Source organism: Lithobates pipiens, unplaced genomic scaffold, assembly GCF_037356315.1.
Source record: "Lithobates pipiens isolate NorthernLeopardFrog02 unplaced genomic scaffold, aLitPip1_a1.2 Scaffold_8, whole genome shotgun sequence".
Lineage (NCBI taxonomy): Eukaryota > Metazoa > Chordata > Amphibia > Anura > Ranidae > Lithobates > Lithobates pipiens.
In genome coordinates this window covers 634536438-634559399 of record NW_027507903.1, presented here as the reverse complement: position 1 = coordinate 634559399, position 22962 = coordinate 634536438, and the positions used below count along the sequence as shown (strand labels likewise).

General features: G+C 44.5%; 1 protein-coding gene across 6 annotated transcripts in view; it reads left to right on the top strand.

The window, feature by feature from the left end:
- Positions 1-22962, top strand: part of CAMTA2 (calmodulin binding transcription activator 2) — a 142918-nt gene that overhangs the window by 31221 nt on the left and 88735 nt on the right. For all 6 annotated transcript variants that reach the window (XM_077470856.1, XM_077470859.1, XM_077470858.1 and 3 more), the window contains exons 4-8: positions 955-1022; positions 7160-7295; positions 8546-8617; positions 18580-18733; positions 19808-19948. In XM_077470856.1, the coding sequence (XP_077326982.1) occupies positions 955-1022; positions 7160-7295; positions 8546-8617; positions 18580-18733; positions 19808-19948 (571 nt within the window). The remainder of the gene's footprint in view (positions 1-954; positions 1023-7159; positions 7296-8545; positions 8618-18579; positions 18734-19807; positions 19949-22962) is intronic.

Below are 22962 nucleotides of genomic sequence, written 5' to 3'. Positions count from 1 at the left end.
CAGGCGTGATTGGTGGAGTGCTGCAGAGATGTTTTTTCTTCTGGAAGGTTCTCCTCTCTCCACAGATAAACGGAGCTCTGTCAGAGTGACCATTGAGTTCTTGGTCTCCTTCCTGACTAAGGCTTTTCTGCCCCGATTGTTCTGTTTGGTTGGGTGGCCCACTCTAGGAAGAGTCCTGGTGGTTCCAAATTTCTTCCATTTACAGATGATGGAGGCCACTGTGCTCATTGGGGCCCTCAATGCTAGAGAAATGTTTCTGTACCCTTCCCCAGATCTGTGCCTACATACAATCCTGTCTCGGAGGTCTACAGACAATTCATTGAACTTCATGGCTTGGTTTGTGCTCTGATATGAACTGTGGGACCTTATATAGACAGGTGTGTGCCTTTCCAAATCGTGTCCAATTAAGTCAGTTTACCACAGGTGGACTCCAATCAAGTTGAAGAAACCTCTCAAGGATGGTCAGTGGAAACAGGAGGCACCTGAGCTCAGTTTTGAGCATCATGGCAAAGGCTGTGAATACTTATGTACATGGCATTTCTGTATTCGTTTTTTTTCAGTTTTAATAAATTTGCCAAGATTTCAAACAAACTTGTTTCACCTTGTCATTATGGGGTATTATTTGCAGAATCTTGAGGAAAATAATGAATTTAATGCATTTTGGAATAAGGCTGTAACATAAGAATGTGGACAAAGTGAAGCGCTATGAATACTTTCCGGGTGCACTATATTTGCTGCAAGATAGTAAACCGGAAAGTAGTAACATGAAACAGTAATGTAGTTGTCATTTTTCAGCGGTCATAATATAATCGTCTAAATGTTTTTCATGATGGTTCACCTTTGATGCACGTCTATGTGTAGCTGTAGTGCGGCACCTTTTGTCCCTTCAGTATTATGGTGACATGTCTTCTCCATCATATCGCTCACTCTCAGCTGTATCTGTGTTTTCTGCAGGAGATCGCCTCTTACCTTATTACCTTTGAGAAACATGACGAATGGCTTTCTTGTGCCCCCAAAACCAGGTATGTTATCCACCAATTTCTCCTCCTCCCCAGTACTTGAGGGACATTGCAGAAGCAGGACTGTTTCATTACCCCCTCCACTTTATATATATATATATATATATATATATATAATATAAATATTTTTTTTATTATTTATTTTTTTCAAGAAAATTACTATATATATGTCATTTTCTTGCAAGAAAAATAGAGAGAGATATATATCTGTATCTCTATCCAAGGGTCTTCTGACCTGTTCACTGACATCAGGGGTCCTTCATTTTCTCTAGTCCTTACTGCTGCACTGGACATGCTTTTCTTAGTTTGAGCACTATTCAGTGCAGTAGAACTGAGCCCAGGCTGTGTGAGGATGTTTCCCAAGGGAGGGGTGGGGGGGTTGGTCCATGACAGTATTATTCTGGCCGTATGAGCCAGGTTCATTCACCCACACAAATGAGGTGAACAGAGTGAAGTAGAATAACGTATTGAAACCAGGCAGGACCTCAGTGATGCAGGTTTATTAACAGCTGGGAACATACAGGTTTATGTTCAAAGTATTAAAAGATGCAGGTCTTCGTACAGTTTCTTATAATGCAAGCATATCAGGTACAACATGATTGGTTGCTAAGATCTACGTTGATGTAACTAACCATAAAAAAGATTTACGACTTTGGGAAAATGAACTTGCAATAACCCCATATTATATGTCTTATTGTTTTTGACTACACAATCCTATGTTACATAGTTACATAGTTAGTCAGGTTGAAAAAAGACACAAGTCCATCCAGTTCAACCTTAAAAACAAATAAATAAAAAAAAAAATAATCGTACAATCCAGATACCCAATTTTATGCCCACAATTGATCCAGAGGAAGGCAAAAAAAAAAAAACCAGCAGAGCATGCTCCAATTTGCTACAGCAGGGGAAAAAAATTCCTTCCTGATCCCCCAATAGGCGATCGGATTTTCCCTGGATCAACTTTACCTATGTTAGTACCTAGTTATATTATGTACCATCAGGAAAGTATCCAGGCCTTTCTTAAAGCAGTCTACTGAACTGGCCAGAACCACCTCTGGCGGGAGTCTATTCCACATTTTCACAGCTCTAACTGTGAAGAAACCTTTCCGTACTTGAAGATGACGTAAAGACTAGACGTAAAGAGTGCCCCCGTGTCCTCTGGGTTGACCGTACAGAGAACAACTCAACACCAAGTTCACTATATGGACCCCTAATGTATTTGAACATGTTGATCATATCCCCCCTTAATCTCCTCTTCTCAAGAGTGAATAAATTTAGTTCCTCTAATCTCTCCTCATAGCTGAGTTCCTCCATGCCTCTTATCAGTTTGGTTGCCCTTCTCTGCACTTTCTCCAGTTCCCCGATATCCTTTTTAAGAACTGGTGCCCAAAACTGAACGGCATATTCCAGGTGAGGTCTTACTAATGATTTGAACAGGGGCAAAATGATATCTCTCTCTCTGGAGTCCATACCTCTCTTAATACAGGAAAGGACTTTGCTCGCTTTGCAAACAGCAGCTTGGCATTGCATGTTGTTATTGAGCTTATGGTCTACCAAAACCCCCAGATCCTTCTCCACTATGGATTCCCCCAGTTGTACTCCCCCTAGCATGTATGATGAATGCATATTCTTAGGCCCCAGGTGCATAACTTTACATTTATCAACATTAAACCTCATCTGCCACATAGTTGCCCAATTAGACAGAGCATTGAGGTCGGCTTGTAAATTGGAGACATCCTGTAAGGACGTTATTCCACTGCATATCTTGGTGTCATCTGCAAAGACAGAAATGTTACCTTTTGATCCCAGACCCAATATCATTTATAAAGATGTTAAAAAGTAAGGGTCCCAGCACTGAACCTTGGGGTACACCACTGATAACCTTAGACCAATCAGAGTAAGAATCATTAACCACTACTCTCTGAATTCTGTCTACTAGCCAATTTTCTATCCATTTACAAACTGATATTTCCAAACCTGTAGACTTTACCTTACACATGAGCCGTGTGTGCGGAACTGTATCGAATGCTTTTGCAAAATCCAAGTATACCACGTCCACCGCCACCCCTCTGTCCAAGGTTTTACTTACCTCCTCATAAAAAGAAATCAGATTTGTCTGACAACTTCTGTCTTTCATGAATCCATGTTGTCTGTTGCTTAAAGTGTTTTTGTTCAGCAAGAACTCGTCTATGTGGCCTTTTATTAAACGCTCCAGTATCTTCCCAGCTATAGAAGTTAAGCTAACAGGTCTATAGTTACTTGGTAAAGACTTTGATCCCTTTTTAAATATAGGCACCACGTTCGCCCTGCGCCAATCCAGTGGGACTATTCCCGTCATTAATGAGTCCCTAAAAATTAGATACAATGGCTCTGAAATTACAGAGCTCAATTCTTTTAGGATCCGTGGGTGGATGCCATCAGGGCCAGGTGCTTTATCCACCTTTATTCTGTCTAAGTATTTCTGGACCATATCACTTTTGAGCCATTGTGGATCATTTGGGGCTGTGTCACTATCACCCCCATTATGGACATGAGCTCCCCCATGCTCTTTTGTGTACACAGAGCTGAAGAAAGTGTTTAATAAATTAGCCTTCTCTTTGTCCCCAGTCACCAACTCTAGATTGTTTTGTAAAGGGCCTACATGCTCAGACTTGACCTTTTTACTATTAATATATTTGAAGAATTTTTTGGGGTTTGTCCTACTATCTTTTGCAATCTGTCGTTCGTTTTGAATTTTTGCATCCTTGATTTCCTTTTTACATATTCTGTTAATTTCTTTGTAACATTTAAATGACACTAGTGATCCTTCATTTTTATATTTTTTAAAAGCTCTTCTCTTACAGTTTATAGCTTTTTTAACTTTGGCCGTGAGCCACATAGGTTTTGTTTTTAGCCTTTTAAACTTATTGCCCATGGGAATATACTTTGCAGTGAGGTCACAAACAGTCTTTTTGAAGAATTCCCATTTCTGTTCTGTGCCCATTGAAGCGAATATTCTCTCCCAGTCTAAGTCCTGGAGAGCAGCCCTCATCCTCGGAAAATTAGCTCTCTTGAAGTTAAGTGTTTTTATCTTACCCGTATGTATTTCTTGTTTAGCGCTAACATCAAAGGAAATCATGTTATGATCACTGCTACCCAGGTGTTCCTTTATCTGGACATTAGTAATAAGCTCTGCATGGTTTGAGATTACCAGGTCCAACAGAGCTTCATTCCTAGTTGGGGCCTCAATAAACTGGACCATAAAATTGTCCTGTAATAGGTTTATCATTTTTTGCCCTTTAACTGTCCCAGCAGTGCCATTACTCCAGTCAATTTCTGGGTAGTTAAAATCCCCCATTATTATCACTGTCCCAGCCCTTGCAGCCCTTTCCATCTGTGCAAGGAGCTGAGTCTCCACCTCCTCATTAACATTGGGTGGTCTATAACAAACTCCAACGATTAACTTTGAACTACACCCATCTAAATGCAGTGTGTATGTATTCATATATTGGTTTCACAAAAAAGTACATATATATATATATATATATATATATATATATATATATATATATATATATATATATATATATATATATATATATATATATATATATATATATATATATATATATATAATTTATTGTACAAAGCCAACTACTTTATTGAATATTGTGTAATTATCAATACATGCATACATACACACACATCGGTGTTCTTATTCAATGTATTTTAAGGCTCAGTTCACACAGGGGCGACTTGTCCAGGCGACTTCGCCGCCTGACAAGTCGCGCCCCGTTCTGTACTACGGAACCGTTCTAATAGGAGCGACTCAAGTCGCTCCGACTTAGAAAAAAGGTTCCTGTACTACTTTTGCGGCGACTTCGGGCGACTTGCATTGACTTCTATACAGAAGTCGTTTTGCAAGTCGCAGCTGATCGTGTGCAGGTTGCGGCGCTGCAAGTCGTGCCGCCTACTGTGTGAACCGAGCCTTACAGTTTTAATGAGGGCACAAGCAGACCTTTTTGACCCTTTCAAACTAAATAAATACCGTATATACTCGAGTATAAGCCGAGATTTTCAGCCTCTTTTTTGAGGCTGAAAGTGCCCCCCTCGGCTTATACTCGAGTCATCGCCGTCTGCCTGCCCGATCAGCGTGTCGAGCAGACAGACGGCGGCCATTCTACTATTTAAAAGCCGCGCCTCCCTCTCTGTGATAGGCGGAACACTCAATTTCCCAGCAGTCAGTGTTCCGCCTACCACGGACATCCGCTCATTCTCATACTATGGACGAGGATGAGAGGATGTCCGTGATAGGCGGAACACTGACTGCTGGGAAATTGAGTGTTCCGCCTATCACAGAGAGGGAGGCGCGGCTTTTGAACAGAGGAATGGCCGCCGTCTGCCAGGAGGAGAGCGTGGCACACAGAGGCTGCAGATTGGCACAGGTAGGCAGGGATGGACGGACAGCACAGCACAGGGACGGACGGGACACAGGGACGGACGGGACACAGGGATGTCTCACCCTTGGCTTATACACGAGTCAATAAGTTTCCCAGTTTTTTTGGGGTAAATTGGGGGCCTCGGCTTATACTCGAGTATATACGGTAAACACAACGTTCCCATATTCATTATTATTATTGTTATAATACCAGTACAAGAATTATCACTTATCCTTGACAATGATTATTAACTTTAAGGAATGTTATCTTATTGGGCTGTAGTTCAACTGTTGTCAAAAACTTTTGTTTTCTAATTGGTGAAATTAAAAACTAAAAATGAACTATCCTAATACTTTGACTTAGTAAATTTGTGAAGGTCTTATAAAAAATATCAGCACGAAGCAGAGAGGTCATCTAAAGTTCAACATTTTTAAAAATGAAGACTTTCTCTATATTTATGGAATAACATAGTATAAATGAATAACTATTGCTTTACTATTGAATAATAATATTGATAAGACCACTACTATTTAATAATATGAATAATAATTATATTAGCAATAAAACATATGCAAATTAATATGAATAATATAATATATATTGGTTAATATGAAATTCTACTACAAGAGGAATCATTTAATCCGGTATTGCAGCGCCACCAGGAGGCTGTCTTTTTATTTTTTTATTTTTATTTTTTTTCTTCTTCTCCCTTGGCTCATGCAGCCGGCCTCCTGATGATGGGTATGCTCTGTAATGTGTTATCGGGGCGCTGGCTGCAAAAATCAGTAGGAGGCAGCCAGGCTTCCAATGACATGGTCGTAGGACATGCTCGGTAGAATGCCTACGGCCTACTGGGATGCAGGAATAAGTCTCCCAGAAGGTTGCTGGTGCTGCAAACGTTGTCCTTGCCTGGGTGAGAATAAAGGAAGTGCAGGGTTGTGGGAGAAGTACAAAATTGAATGAATAACATTTGTAAAAGTTCTGATTTTTGTGAAAGGAGGGATTATGATGATATGGGGGTAAGGAGGATGAGGGTCCACTTTAAGTAGGTCTATACTGATGGTATACTGTGTTTTTAAGACGCCAGGGGGGAGGGGGTCCAGGTAGGGTTGCCACCTCATCCCTTTAAACCCCAACACATGAATTACACAGGTTCCGAGGCTAATTAAATGAAGATAAGGCAACAAATGAGTTTTTAATTGCCACCTTAATCAGCCACAGAACCTGTATAATTAATGTGTTCGGGTTTAAAGGGATGAGGAGGCAACTCTAGGTCCATGACACCTTGTACTCGCTGTGTGTCCTTAGTCTTCCAGGTTGAGTAGCAACCCAGAAACCTGAGGACATCTAGTGATAGACAGGAGTTATTGCAGGGGGGTAGCACTAAATATCATCTGAGTGTTGCAACCATTTAAAAAAATAAAATAAAATGGAACTGCTGGGTGAACTTTATTAGGGGGAAAAAATATTAGCCCTAAGGTGCGTTTCAGCAAGTGCTGGAGTACGGGGCTCCTGGGCGGGTTTATCCACAACAAAGGTATGTCTAGGTGACTTATGGCTCTTCCGTTTTGGGACGTGTAGTAGTTTTACTTTTTGGTTTTCTAATTAAAGTGCTGCATTTAATTTTTTCTTTTGGGTGGTCGGCTGGGATTTACGCTCCACGCCCCCATAAATGCGAAACTTTTTATAATGACCTCAGACTTTTCCCCCTTTGCTCTTTAGACCACAGAATGGTTCCATCATCCTTTACAACCGCAAGAAGGTGAAATACAGAAAAGATGGCTACTGCTGGAAGAAGAGGAAAGATGGCAAGACCACACGGGAAGACCACATGAAGCTGAAGGTGCAAGGGATGGAGGTGAGGCTGACCTCGGTCTTCATATTACGGAAGAGGGGACTTGGGTCAGGGAGGGTTTGGGTATATAAATCTCTGGTCTCCATCACACATTATCTAGGGGGGATTGGTGGGGTATATATTTATCTCTGGTCTCTAACACACATTATCTGGGGGGGTGGGCTATATAAATCTCTGGTCTCCATACATTATCTTGGCGGGGGGTTGCGGGGTATATAAATCTCTGGTCTCCATCACACATTATCTAGGGGGAGTTGGTGGGGTATATATATCTCTGGTCTCCATCATGGATTATCTGGGGGAGGTGTGTCTATATATCTCTGGTCTCCATCACACATTATCTAGGGGGGATTGGTGGGCTATATAAATCTCTGGTCTTAATACATTATTTTGGCGGGGTATATTAATCTTTGGTCTCCATCACACATTATCTAGGGGGGGTGTCTATAAATCTCAAGTCTCTATCGCACATTATCTAGGGGGGATTAGTGGGATATATAAATATTTGGCCTCCATCACACATTATCTGAGGGGGGGGGGGGGGGGGGTTGTCTATAAATCTCTGGCCTGCATTATCTAGTAGGGAGTTGGTGGCGTATATAAATCTCTGGTCTCCATCACACATTATCTAGGGGGAGTTGGTGGGGTATATATATCTCTGGTCTCCATCATGCATTATCTGGGGGAGGTGTGTCTATAAATCTCTGGTCTCTAGCACACATTATCTGGGGGGGGGGGGGGGGGGGTGTGGTTGCGGGGGTATATAAATCTTTGGTCTCCGTCACACATTATCTGGGGGGGTGGGCTATATAAATCTCTGGTCTCCATACATTATCTTGGTGGGGGCTTGCGGGGTATATTAATCTCTGGTCTCCATCACACATTATCTGGGGAGGGGGGTTGTCTATAAATCTCTGGCCTTCATCACACATTATCTAGGGGGGATTGGTGGGCTATATAAATCTCTGGTCTCCATACATTATTTTGGCGGGGTATATTAATCTTCGGTCTCCATCACACATTATCTAGGGGGGGGTGTCTATAAATCTCTGGCCTCCCATCACACATTACCATGAGGGGGGGATTGGTGGTGTATCTAAATCTTTGGTCTCCATCACACATTATCTAGCGGTGGGGTGGGGGGTGTCTATATAAATCTCTGGTCTCCCATCACACATTAACTGGGGGGGGGGGGGTTGGTGGTGTCTATAAATCTCTAGTCTCCAACACGTTTGACTCTCGTGTCTCTGCAGTGTCTGTACGGATGCTACGTCCACTCTTCCATCGTCCCCACCTTCCACCGCCGCTGCTATTGGCTCCTGCAGGTGAGTGCCTCATCACCCATCCAATCACATCCTCTACTCAGTTTTCCGGCTTGCCTTGCGTTGTTCCTGTGTATTGGCATGTCGAACCTTTAAAGCTGAACAGTAGGCAGATATAAAAGACACAAATTAACTCTATTCTTCTTTAAACTTTTTTTATTTTTTTAAACACACAGCCAATAATGTCTACACAGCTGGCAACAAAAGTGAGTACACCCCTAAGTGAAAATGTCCAAATTGGGCCCAATTAGCCATTTTCCCTCCCCGGTGTCTTGTGACTCATTAGTGTTACAAGGTCTCAGGTGTGAATGGGGAGCAGGTGTGTTAAATTTGGTGTTATCACTCCCACTCTCTTACTGGTCACTGGAAGTTCAACATGGCACCTCATGGCAATGAACTCTCTGAGGATCTGAAATAAATAATTTTTGCTCTACATAAAGATGGCCTAGGCCAGTGATGGTGAACCTTGGCACCCCAGATGTTTTGGAACTACATTTCCCATGATGCTCATGCACTCTGCAGTGTAGGTGAGCATCATGGGAAATGTAGTTCCAAAACATCTGGGGTGCCAAGGTTCGCCATCACTGGCCTAGGCTATAAGAAGATTGTCAAAACCCTGAAACTGAGCTGCAGCATGGTGGCCAGGACCATACAGCTGTTTAATAGGACAGGTTCCACTCAGAACAGGCCTCGTAATGGTTGACCAAAGAAGTTTGATGCACGTGCTCAGCGTCATATCCAGCGATTTGTCTTTGGGAAATAGATGTATGAATGCTGCCAGCATTGCTGCAGAGGTTGAAGGGGTAGGGGGGGGGGGGGTCAGCTTGTCAGTGCTCAGACCATACACCACACACTGCATCAAATTGGTCTGCATGGCATCCCAGAAGAAAGCCTCTTCTAAAGATGATGCACAAGAAAGCCTGCAAGTATTTTTCTGAAGACAAGCAGACTAAGAACATGGATTACTGGAACCATGTCCTGTGGTCTGATGAGACCAAGATAAACTTATTTTGGTTCAGATGGTGTCAGGCGTGTGTGGCGGCAACTACGTGAGGAGTACAAAGGCAAGTGTGTCTTGCCTACAGTGAAGCATGGTGGTGGGAGTGTCATGGTCTGGGGCTGCATGAATGCTGCCAGCACTGGGGAGCTACAGATCATTGATGAAACCATGAATGCCAACATGTACTGTGACATACTGAAGCACAGCATGATCCCCTCCCTTCAGAGACTGGGCCACAGGACAGTATTCCAACATAACGACCCCAAACACACCTCCAAGATGACCACTGCCTTGCTAAAGAAGCTGAGGGTAAAGGTGATGGACTGGCCAAGCATGTCTCCAGACCTAAACCCTATTGAGCATCTGTGGGACATCCTCAAATGGAAGGTGGAGGAGCGCAAGGTCTCTAACATCCACCTTCTCTGTGATGTCATCATGGAGGAGTGGAAGAGGACTCCGGTGGCAACCTGTGAAGCTCTGGTGACCTCATGCCCAAGAGGGTTAAGGCAGTGCTGGGAAATTATGGTGGTCACACAAAATAGCGACGCTTTGGGCCCAAGTTGGACATTTTCACTTAGGGGTGTACTCACTTTTGTTACCAGCAGATGTTTAGACATTAATTGCTGTGTTTTGAGTATGGGGGGGGGGGGGGGGGGTTGTTATGGGTTGCATGGGGAAACGCACAGATCCGTCTTCCTGCATAGCAGAAAGACAGAATCTTTATAATCTCTCCTGTCAGAACAGAGATTTGCCTTGTTTACATAGGCAGATCCTTGTTCTGTCACTGCGGGGAACCTGCCACAGTACATTGACGGCGATTCACAGGAGCATGCCAACCTGCCGCAGTACAATGACTGCGAAATGCGGGCACCTGCCGCAGTGCAATGACGGCGAAATGCGGGCACCTGCCGCAGTGCAATGACGGCGAAATGCGGGCACCTGCCGCAGTGCAATGACGGCGAAATGCGGGCGCCTGCCGCAGTGCAATGACGGCGATATGCGGGCGCCTGCCGCAGTACAATGACGGCGATATGCGGGCACCTGCCGCAGTACAATGACGGCGATATGCGGGCACCTGCCGCAGTACAATGACGGCGATATGCGGGCACCTGCCGCAGTACAATGACGGCGATATGCGGGCACCTGCCGCAGTACAATGACGGCGATATGCGGGCACCTGCCGCAGTACAATGACGGCGATATGCGGGCACCTGCCGCAGTACAATGACGGCGATATGCGGGCACCTGCCGCAGTACAATGACGGCGATATGCGGGCACCTGCCGCAGTACAATGACGGCGATATGCGGGCACCTGCCGCAGTACAATGACGGCTGCTGGTCAGGCAAATAGTTAAGCTTTACATATTGCTGCAGCTTCTAGTGCACATTGTGAGAAGCTCACAGTGACTTATTTGCTGTTCCACCTGTTGTATTCTGATAGACGGTGGCTTTGAGAGCAAGTGACCTGCAACCCTTTGATGGTGCTTGGGCCAACAGAGTTGCTGGGCTTCAGCCCTTATCTGGTGGCTGTGGGGTGATCTCGCTACTCCCCTGAATCACCACTACAGCTGATTTCAGTGCTGTCTGAGGAGTAGGGGAGCACCGCTGATGGGAGTATATGGGCATCACATGGATGCAGAGGCTTTGACACCTGCATGGTGTAACTGCGTCTCTTTTGTGGGTTGAATAGTTAAAGCGCATGTGCTTTGCTTTAATCGTACATAGGAAATGGAAGACCGTATAGTAAATATCTCCTATAGACTGCAGTATAGAGTTGAACTGGTGAAGGCTGCTTCATGCCTTGCTGCTTCGTGTGCAGCCACTAGGTGTCCTCAGCAGGTCACCTGTCCAGTTTCCTTTCTATGTTGTGTAGATCAGTGGTCATCAACCTTGTTCTCAGGGTGGACTAACAGGCCAGGTTTTATGTATTACCTTGGGGGGGAGATACAGACCAGAATACGGCAATCGCTGAGCAGCAAATGATATCACCTGTGATGTATTTCAGTTATCTTGCAAGCCTGGTCTGTTAGTCGGCCCTGAGGACAGGGGTTGATGACCACTGGTGTAGCGGACATTGCAGTGTAAGCCTACTACAGTATTTGTAACCAATGTAACATATATTTGAGGCTGAAAGAGCAGAGAGGTGCATTCGCTTAAATTACAAAGATCTTCCAGAGCAAGGCAAAACCATGCCAAATTCTCTCCTCACCCCACCCACCGCCATGCAGGAGGAAGAAAAATTCTTCCTCCCTGACCCCCCCACCAAGGACAGTTGGTTTAAAATATTGCTGCGCTAAATATCATTTATGATTTCACTGAAAATATCAATCTTAAAAAAAAAAAAAAAAATAATAATCACAAAGTGCAGAACAATGCTATTGTCGAGCTCATCTCTAATGGGCAAATATAAGCTCCCCCTCTAATCTATGCTGCACATTTTTTTATTTTTTTTATTTTTTTTTTCCCCCATTAGTTTGAAAGTTTTTATACAGAATACTTTTATTAAAGTCGAACTTCAGTCATTTATCTTTCCATCTATTAAATCTTCTGCCCTTGTTGTTTTAAAGGGGTTGTAGAGGTTTGTGTTTTTTTTTTTTCATCATATGCATTAAGGTGAAAAAAAACACCTGGCAGTCACTAGCCCCCCCGAGCCCTGAATTTCCGTCGGCACGTCCCCGCCGCCCTGCTCTCCACGGATTCCTGGCTATTGATTGGATAGATTTGAAAGCAGCACAGCCATTGGCTCCCACTGCTGTCAAATCCAATGACTCGGGGGGGGGGGGGGATCAGGTCGAGTCCTGCATTCAGCCTCTATGATTGACTCTGGAGCGAGCCCACAAGGTAACCCCCTCGGGAGAGCGCTTCTCCAAGGGGGTTATCTAATGCGGGGAGGAGCCGCAAGAGCTGTAAAACGAGCTGCACAGTGGAGGCAAGTATGACATGTTTTTTATTTAAAAAAAACGATCCTTTGGTATCACTTTTTAACTTTGGATAGTAAAACTTTTTTTTTTCTGCCAGTAAATCCTTTATACAGCCCACTTCCTGTTTCTTGTCTGGTCATTAGCCTAGGCCAGTGATGGTGAACCTTGGCACCCCAGATGTTTTGGAACTACATTTCCCATGATGCTTATGCACTGTGCAGTGTGGTTGAGCATCATGGGAAATGTAGTTCCAAAACATCTGGGCTGCCAAGGTTTGCCATCACTGGCCTAGGCTTATGACATTACGCACAGCTCTCACATTCTCCTGAGAATTTGCCAGGAAGGGAGGGGAAGGAGTTATAAGAGGGCCAATGAGAGCTGGAGGTCTGTCTGTCTGTCTGTCTGTCTGTCTGTCTGTCTGTCTCTGTCTGTCTGTCTGTCTGTCTGTCTCTGTCTGTCTGTCTCTGTCTGTCTGTCTCTGTCTCTGTCTCTGTCTCTGTCTCTGTCTCTGTCTCTGTCTCTGTCTCTGTCTCTGTCTCTGTCTCTGTCTCTGTCTCTGTCTCTGTCTCTGTCTCTGTCTCTGTCTGTCTCTGTCTGTCTGTAAATCCAGGAAGTGAACAAACGGCAGCTTCAGTTGCCCACAGTTAAAATGGCTGCAGCCAGACTCAGTAGAGGGAGATCTCTGCAGCATATTTGGCAGATACAGAATCACAATATATCTAAAATAGTATGCAAAGTGGTTGGAGGGAAGCTTCAGAATGGCAAAGATGTTTTTATTACAAATTATGTGAGCAGACTGCAGTTCCTCTTTAATCCCAAGGGAAATTTTTTCGAAAAGAGACAAACTTGACAAAGACAAACATTACAACAATAGACTGAGCAAGATACAAAAACGCAACAAAATTACCAATAACAGCCATTAGCACCAATAAACAAAATTAACACCATACTGCATATAAAACACCCATACAGTTAAAAATACAACATAGAATAAATAACAGATTAAAATAACAGACAATTAAAACTACCCAATACAAATAATACACCACTTTCTCTAACACCATCCCAAATAATAACCAACACAATGCCAACATACTACAAAAACACAAAATCCTGATTATGAACAACCAGAATTAGATCTTCTTCACCTCCAGCCCTCCCAGAAAAGAATAGTATATCTTGATGGCCACAGGCAAAAATGATTTCCTGTGTCGCTTTGTGGTGCATCGTGGGTGTAACAATCTGTCACTGATGGTACTCCACAGACTGACCTAGAGGCGATTCAGTTCGCATTGTGCGCTATACAAGTATTTCTTTCATTCATTCATTCACTGACCAGCGTATTGTGGAGTGGGTGGGAGGAGTTGTCCAAGATTGAACGCAACTTGAACAACAGTCTTCTATCCAACGCTGTTGTAAAGGACTCCTCCAATTTCAATCCAACAACATCGCTGGCCTTGCAAATCATTTTGTTGGGTCTGTTGGTGTCGGACACCCTAAACCTGCTTCCCCAGCATGTCACCGCGTACAGGAGAGTGCCGGCCACCGCGTACAGGAGAGTGCCGGCCACCGCAGACTCATAAAACATCTTCAGCGTCATCCTGCAGATGTTAAAGGACCTCGGTCTCCTCAAAAAGTAGAGGCGGCTCTGGCCCTTCCTATAGAACACCTCGGTGTTCTTACTCCAGTCCAGCTTACTATATATGTGCACCCCAAGATACTTGGAACTCTCTACTACCTCCATATCTTCCTCCTTTCTGAAATCCACAACCGGCTCCTTTTCGTCTTTCTCACATTTAGGCTCTGTTCACATCTGAGCATATTGTTTTCAGGCAGAAAGTCGCACGTTTTGTTTTTTACCTCGATTTTGTACAGATCAAAAGGTCACCCGTAATCTGCCAAAAAAGAAGCTCCAGGAATTTTTTGAGCGATGCCATTTTGCTTTAGGTGACACAATGCTCAGATGTGAACAGGGACCATTGAAATGAATGGGATTTATCTTGTTGGGTGTTTTTAGAGCTGTAGCTTAGAGCAGAAAAACGCTCCAAAAAACACCTAGATGTGAACAGAGCTTAAAGATTCAGATGATTAATCTCACATCTTGTGACAGTTCTCCACCACAGTCTCAGTCTCTTCCCCATCCCTGATACATCCCACTACCGCAGAGTCTTTAGAAAACTTCTGAAGATGGCAAGACTCTGGTAGCTGAAATCAGTGGTGTAGACAGTAAAAAGAAAAGGGGGAGAGAGAGAACTATCCCCTGTGGGACCCCCAATATTGCTGATCACCCTTTTCTTTTTTCTTTTTTTTTTTATAAATTCTTTTTAATCGTTTTAAAAGAAAAAGTACAGAACATAGCCTCGGGGCATTCCCCGGCTCAAACAATACAACACAACAGGTAAGGCAGAACACCTAAAAAAAAAACTATCAGCCTAACCCAAAAAACATACAACAACCAAACCCCATAGCTTGCTGCTAAAATTGACAGGAGCAATGTAAGTCTCAGTAATTAACATTGAGGCTGATCACCCTTTCTGACACAGTCTTGCAAACCCACATACTGCGGTCTCCCTGTCAGGTAGCCTAAACTCCATGACACAAGGGAAACATCAACCTGTATTGCTGCTAGCCTCTCGACCCAAAAGATCCAGCCTGATAGTATCAAAAGCACTGGAGAAGTCAAAAAACATGACCCTCACCGTGCTTGCCGACTTATCCTGGTGTGCCTACATGCGATTAAACATGAAAATGATAGCATTCTCAACTTGCCTAAGTCCACTGCTGGACCGACCATAGCCTCTTTGTAAACCAGAAAGAGGACCTCACCCCTGGAGAGGCAATTGCCTCTTCTTTATACTTGGAATAGGACTATGCTGCACGGGCAATAGTCTCTAATGGATCCTGGGAGAGGACTCTGCTGGGTCGGTAATAGCCTTTTATGGATCCAGAGAGAGGACTCTGCTGGATCAGCAATAGCCTCTGGGGGATACAGAGAGGGGGCTCGGCTGGATTGCCAATAGCCTCTTCTGGATCCTGATAGAGGGCTCCTCGGGATCAGCCAGGGTCTCTTCTGGATCCTGGGAGATGGCTCTGCTGGATCAGCAATAGCCTCTTCTGGATCCTGATAGAGGGCTCCTCGGGATCAGCCAGGGTCTCTTCTGGATCCTGGGAGATGGCTCTGCTGGATCAGCAATAGTCTCTTCTGGATCCTGATAGAGGGCTCCTCGGGATCAGCCAGGGTCTCTTCTGGATCCTGGGAGATGGCTCTGCTGGATCAGCAATAGTCTCTTCTGGATCCTGATAGAGGGCGCCTCTGGATCAGCAATAGCCTCTTCTGGATCCAGAAAGAGAACTCGGTTGGATCAGCACTAGTTTTTTTTCTTGAACCTGAAAGAGGACCACACCTCTGGACAAGAAGTAGCCTCTTTTGGAACCTGGGAGAGGACTCCACTGGACTGGCAATAGTCTCTTCTGCAACCTAGAACAGGGGGCCGTCAATAGCCTCTTCTGGAGTCAAAAAGAGGACGCTAACCCTGGACAGCCAGTATGTACGCTCAACATCGCGTAGGCAGTCACTTGGACACCTGAAGAAGTACCCCACCTCCTGTTAGCAGAGAGAGTTAGTCAATAGAGAAGGCTGAGGCAGGTGGCTTACATGACGAATACAGTGAGGGGGGAAAAAAGTATTTGATCCCCTGCTGGTTCTGTTTGTTTGCCCACTGACAAACGATCAGTCTATAATTTTAATGGTAGGTTTATTTTAACAGAGACAGAATAACAAACCTATTCAGAAAAACGCGTTTCAAAAAAGTATTATAAACTGATTTGCATTTCAATGATTGACCCCTTCTCAAAACATGACTTGGTGGCAAAACCCTTGTTGGCATTTGGTGGCCAGACGTTTATTGTAGTTGGCTACCAGGTTTGCACACTTCTCAGGAGGGTTTTTGTCCCACTCCTCTATGCAGATCCTCTCCAAGTCATTAAGGTTTCCAGGTTGACGTTTGGTAACTTGAACCTTCAGCTCCTTCCACATATTTTCTAAGGAAATAAGGTCTGGAGACCGACTAGGCCACTCCAGGACCTTTAATGTGCTTCTTCTTGAGTCACTCCTTTGTTGCCTCGTCTGTGTGTTTTGGGTCACTGTTATGCTGGAATACACATCCACGACACATTTTCAATGCCCTGGCTGAGGGAAGGAGGCTCTCGCCCAAGATTGTACAGTACATGGCCCGTATATCATGCCTTTTTAGCCCTTAGCAGAAAAACGCCCCCCATGCATAATGTTTCTACCTCCATGTTTGGTGGTGGGGATGGTGTTCTTGGGGTCATAGGCAGCATTCCTCCTCCTCCAAACATGGCGAGTTGAGTTGATGCCAAAGAGCTCAATGTTTTTTTGGGGGGGGGAAGAGTCTCATCTGACCACAACACTTTGACCCAGTTCTCCTCTGAATCATTCAGATGTTCATTAGAAAACTTCAGATGGGCCTGTAGATGTGCGTTCTTGGGCAGGAGGACCATGCAGGTAACAAGCTGAGATTAGGAGCACTTCCTTTAAGAGTATAGAAGACACCTGGGAGCCAGAAATCTTACTCGCTGATAGGGGATCAAATACTTATTTCACTCCTTAACCACTTCAGCCCCGGAAGAATTTACCCCCTCCCTGACCAGAGCACTTTTTGCAATTCAGCACTGCGTTATTTTAACTGACAATTGCGCGGTCATGCGACGTGGCTCCCAAACAAAATTGTCGTCTTTTTTTTCCCCATAAATAGAGCTTTCTTTTGGTGGTATTTTATCACCTCCTGCGGTTTTTATTTTTTGCGCTATAAACAAAAAAGAGCAAATTAAAAAAAAAAAAAAAAAGCATTTTTTTACTTTAACGTTTTGCTATAATATCCCCCAAAAATATATAAAAAAACATATTTTTTCATCAGTTTAAGCCAATATGTATTCTTCTACGTATTTTTGGTTAAAAAAATCGCAATAAGCAATTCATTTACGCAAGTGTTTACAAAATGGGGGATAGTTTTAGGCATTTTTATTAGTATTTTTATTTTTTTTTAATGGCCGCGATCAGCAATTTTTTATCGTAGCTGCGACAACATGGCGGACACATTGGACATTTTTGGGACCATTGTCATTTATACAGCAATCGGTGCTATACAAATGCACTGATTCCTGTGTAAATGACACTGGCAGTGAAGGGGTTAACCACTAGGGGCCAGTGTAGGGGTTAAGCGTGCCCTGGGACACGTCACTGATCTCTGCTCCGATCGCAGGGAGCAGAGATCAGTGACTCTGTCACTAGGCAGAATGGGGAGATGCTTGTTTACATTAGCATCTCCCCGTTCTTCCTCTCTGTGAGACGATCGTGGGTATCCCCGCGGCGCTCGAGTCCACGGGACCCGCGACCTGACTCATGGAGCCGGGCAACCGCTTGCCGCCTCTTAAAGGGAAACGTACAGGTACGTGATTCTGCCTGTACAAGCTCTTCTGCCGATGTATATCGGCGTGAGGCGGTCGGCAAGAGATTAAAATGAAAATCTATAACCTCTTTGAGATGCTTTTTTTATTTTTTGTTCTGTCTCTCACCGTTAAAATAAACGGACTATTAAAATTATAGACTGATTATTTCTGTTGGTGGACAAACATACAATATCAGCAAGGGATCAAACTTTTTTTACCTCGCTCTACTTTAGGTGAGTAAAAATGTATTTAATGTGGGGGGGGGGGGGGGGGGGTGAAGGGATTGGTTGTGTGTGGGATGGGGGAATAGTAATAGCTCAGTCACTTGCAATGACATGAACCAATATCGGTCACAAATCGCTATGTGCATGATTGGGGGGTAGAGAAATCACAGGCGAGTTTTTTTTGTGTTGCTGCAAGAATTAGAAAGCATTGTTTTGGCAGTCAGCTTATATAGATCTGTCATTTTCCTCTTCCTTCCTTCCTTTTGCCAAATTTTATTGTCCTTCTGCTGCATTCATTCGCCTCTCTCCTGCTGCTGTAACACACGATGCTTGTCTTTTTTTTTTTTCAGAACCCCGACATTGTCCTGGTCCACTATCTCAATGTCCCAGCCATCGAGGACTGCGGGAAGATCTGCGGGCCAATTCTCTGCTCCACCAGCAGTGACCGCAAGGAATGGATGAAATGGAGCAAAGAGGAATTGATCAGTCAGCTCAAACCCATGTGTAAGCCCTAGGATCCCCCAGGGGAGGGTTCAGAGGGCCATTCTGCTGATCATCATAATCAGATGTTAACAGAGTTGTATTCAAGGAGTTCTGCTTTGGAACATGTTACATGCTCCACCCGTATTGAGCGTGCAACATTGTAACTTGCTCCTCCCCCCTCCAATTTCTCCCATCCCTGGACAGCGGGCTGGGGATCTTCTTCTCCCTGCACCCGCTGTTACTTTTTGAAAACAGCAGGGCTCCTCCCACACAGTCGGCGTCATTCATTCACAGATTTCTGTGGGTTAATAAACGGCAAGTTCGGTCTGCCACCGCAGTAGATGGACTTGTCGTTTTAATGAGCTGTAGGGTTGCTGATGAGCGCTTGCATAGTCCACTGACAAGTCCTACATACAGAGGTACAGGCTGACAGTGAGAGGGCATGAGGAAGGAAAGTCCTGCCTCCACCAAAATGGTGGCCTTCACAGTGCAGAATGAGGCATGGTGTATCCATAATGGGGGGGGGGGGGGGGGCGCCAGATCAGCTGTGAGTCTGCAGGCGATGTTGGTAACTAGTTCTTTACCCTCTGCCTGTCTGTTTTTTGAGCACAGCTTCATTTTCTCTTTAGGGTGAAGATTTTTAGGTGACGGGTTTGCCCCTTTCTTTTCCTTCCAGCCCCAGTCATTGGGGAATAATGGAAGGTTAGATGGCATTCCTGTTATAAAGCATCCCAGTTTTCCACTTTGTCAGATAAAAAGGGGAAGTAAACCCTCCTATCGTTTTCACCCAAGGAAGCTGCTATCTTGACCTCTGTTTAATCTACAACTGCTATGGTGCTGCACATGTGATCAGTTATGACGCCAGCCATTGGATGGTTTGACCGTTTGGTTGAGAGTACAACTGATGGGAGTGTTAGTCTTTTAGCGGCACGTACTGGAAAGGTAACCATTTTATAGATGGCTTTACGTCCACTTTAAGACTGTCATGGGGAATGGGGGGGGGGGGGGGGGGGGTTGTTGTGCTGACAATGGAAAGTCTCACATGGCACTGATCTATGAGGAGGTCACTAGTTCACCTTTCTGTCTCCTCCACAGTTCACGGCATTAAATGGTCCTGCAGCAATGGAAACGGAACCAGCGAATTCTCCATAGAACAGCTTGTGCAACAGACGCTGGAGACGCACCAGGCCAAGCCGCCTCCTCGCACTCACACTTGTCTGTGTAACACCAATCTGGGTGAGTGTGTGACGTCTCGTCAGGCCTCAGAAGTGGGGCGAAACCAAGTTGTGCACATGCCTGCAGATGACCTCCATTGAAGTTCTACTAAAACGGCAACAGTACAATCAGTCTGTATATGCAGGAAAGCATGCTGGTTATACTCACTGTAGAACCTAAGGGGTTAATCATCCACATTGTGTGAAAAGGCCAGTTTAATCCTGTCTTCTGTGATCCTACCCTTCTTTTACTGACCCCAGTCCATTTCCTGATGGAGCAGCACCCTAGGATGCACTCTGTGCATGCTCAGTTTGGTGTGCATTGCTAGAGCTTTTTTTATTTTATTTTATTTTTATTTATTTTTTTGGGAAGGTGCATGTCATCATCATCATCAGCACTGTCCAGACAAAGTCGGAGGTCATGCAGCATCGTAGAACAATCAGAGTTAAATGAAAACTGCATATGGGCAGTGGCATTGTGTGGGCATTAATGGTCACCCTTTTGCTGTTGCACCTTTTGTGTTATGTGGATGATAACGGGTTAGGAATAAGGATGAGCTCCAGTATGTTCGCACAGCCCACGTGCAGAGCCCGCTAGGAAGTCAGCACTGCGCTAATCACAGGCAGTGAGACATTGTCCCGATGCACAGCTGCAGAGAACGGGAAATGTTTCACTGCCTGTGATTAGCGCAGTGCAGTGTCTACTTTCTGGCAGGCTCTGCGAACATGCCTGAGCTCATCCTTCGTTAGGAATAAAGTAACCCAGTATCTGACACGTAAAAAAAAAAAAATGGCTGCCTTATTGGGTGACTCTATGGGCAAAATCCAGAAAGTTTTGGATTCATTGATGACGTTTAAAATTACTTTAATTGCTCTCTGTTGACAATGTAACGCTTGTCTGTACTTTTTTTTTTTCTTTTTTTCTTTCTACATATATCTCAGGAAATTGAGATTACTTTCCCGGCAGTGAAGTTTTATCTACCTCCTATACACCATACATTCCCACTTTTCTTTTCTTTTTTTTATTCCCTGCTACTGGTCTTTTTCTCATGTTCTTGTTTCATACTTTTTAATACCGTATGGTTCTTTCTGGATGGCTCCAACTTGGCAATTGGATTACCCAGACATTTGCTTTATCATATACATTGGTGGTCCGGCTCTGCACTGTGGTTATGCAGGCTACATCCCTCACCTTATAAATATACTTTATCAGACCATCGTGTCTTCCCGTAGCTGGCCTGTATGTATTCTATTCAGTCTATTGTGCCATTTGGGGCATCAGCACCTCTGGCCTGTGACTGTCAAATTGCCAAATTCTTTGTATCCAGCCATTGCTCTTTGACTTGTAAAACTTTAATAGAAATCTATTGATACAGAAAAATCTGTATAAGGGTCAACAGTGGCCTTTAGTTTAACCCCTTAGTGCCGATCGTACGCACATATGCAGCCTTGGCTTTAAGGGGTTAAATAGGGATGATCCCGGCAGCTGCAGTTATCACCCCGGTACCTTTTTTTTTTTTTTTTTTTTTTTTTTTTTTTTTTTTTTTTTTTTTTTTTTTTTTTTTTTGAGAGGGTGGTCAGCTTTTTAGGGATAACAACCGATGCGCGGCTACAAGCCACTCAGCTGTTATCCTAATGGAGCGGGAATGGACGTCCCTTCCGCTGCTCTTCCTGGGCCTCCCAATCCCACCGGGAGACCCGATCTACAATCCGGCATTTTCGGCGGGTAGAGTGAGACTGGAACAAAGCTGGAAACTGCATTGTTCCAGACTCCTATGTTAAAACACGGAAGCGACGTCACAACGTCGCTTCCGGTTTACTCTGCTGCCAGTGGCACTGTTTAAAATTAAAAGTTACAGTATTCAGAATCGCTGTTTTTGGCACTCTGAATACTTTGAAGTGCAAAGGAGAGATTTGGGTCTTTTGGGCCAGTGGTTCTCAACCCTGTCCTTGATTACCCCCAACAGGCCATGTTTGCAGGTTTTCCTTTATCTTGCACAGAAATCTATAAATCAGAGTCAATGACTTGGTATTTTGGACAGCTATTTTATCTAAGAGAAATTCCTAAAACATGGCCTGTTGTGGGTGCTTGAGGACAGGGTTGAGAACCACTGTATTAGACCCCCAATCCCTCGGTAAAGAGTACCTGTCACCACCTATTGTCACAAGGGATGTTTACATTCCTTGTGACAGCAATAAAGGGGATCAGAATTCTTTCTTTTTTTTTTTTTTTTAAGTGACAATGTAAAAAAAAATACAATTTAAAGCGCCCCTGCCCTTGCGAGGTCGCGCAGCAAAGAAATCGCATGCGTAAATCACGACCCGAATATGTAAACAGCGTTCAAATCACACATGTGATGGAGCGCCACGATCATTAGAGCAGCGAGAGCAATAGTTCTAGCAAAAGCCCTCCTCTCTAACGCTAAACTGGTAACTGTAAAAAAAAATTAAAGTGTTGACTATGGCGATTTTTAGGTACCGTTGCTTGTTGCCATAACAGTGTTTGCAATTTCAAGGCATGACATGTTGGCTATCTATTTACTCGGCGTAACATCTTTCACATTCTACACAAAAATTGGGCTAACTTTACTGTTGTCGTTTTTTCTCAAATCGCCTTTCAGGACAACCCCGGAGAGAGTGTAGCTCCACCTTGTAATTAGGAAACACATGCCCACTTTAAAAACACCTCCTCTTCCTCCATGGCTTCAGTTATTGTGTTTCCTCCTTGGAGGAAGCATGTGCCTGAACCAGGGAGAGCTACACTCTCTGCAGGGGAGTAAGGCTTACCTTTCGTTGCAGGTTGTTTCTTTTTGACCCCCAGCAGCATCTCCACGGGGAGAGGACTCCTGGAGCTCCTGGTCCCGCCATCTCACGGGAGTAAGGACCCTCGGAGTGCCGGCGTCGGGTGCCCGGTGTCCGCTGGTTAGCGCAGGGAGGGCTCTGTTGCTGGCGGAGGCCGCTGCAGGTCAGCGGCATGGCTCCGTTTTCGGCGCCGGGTCCCGGGCGGCGACGGCGTCGTTCACGGTGACGCGCGGG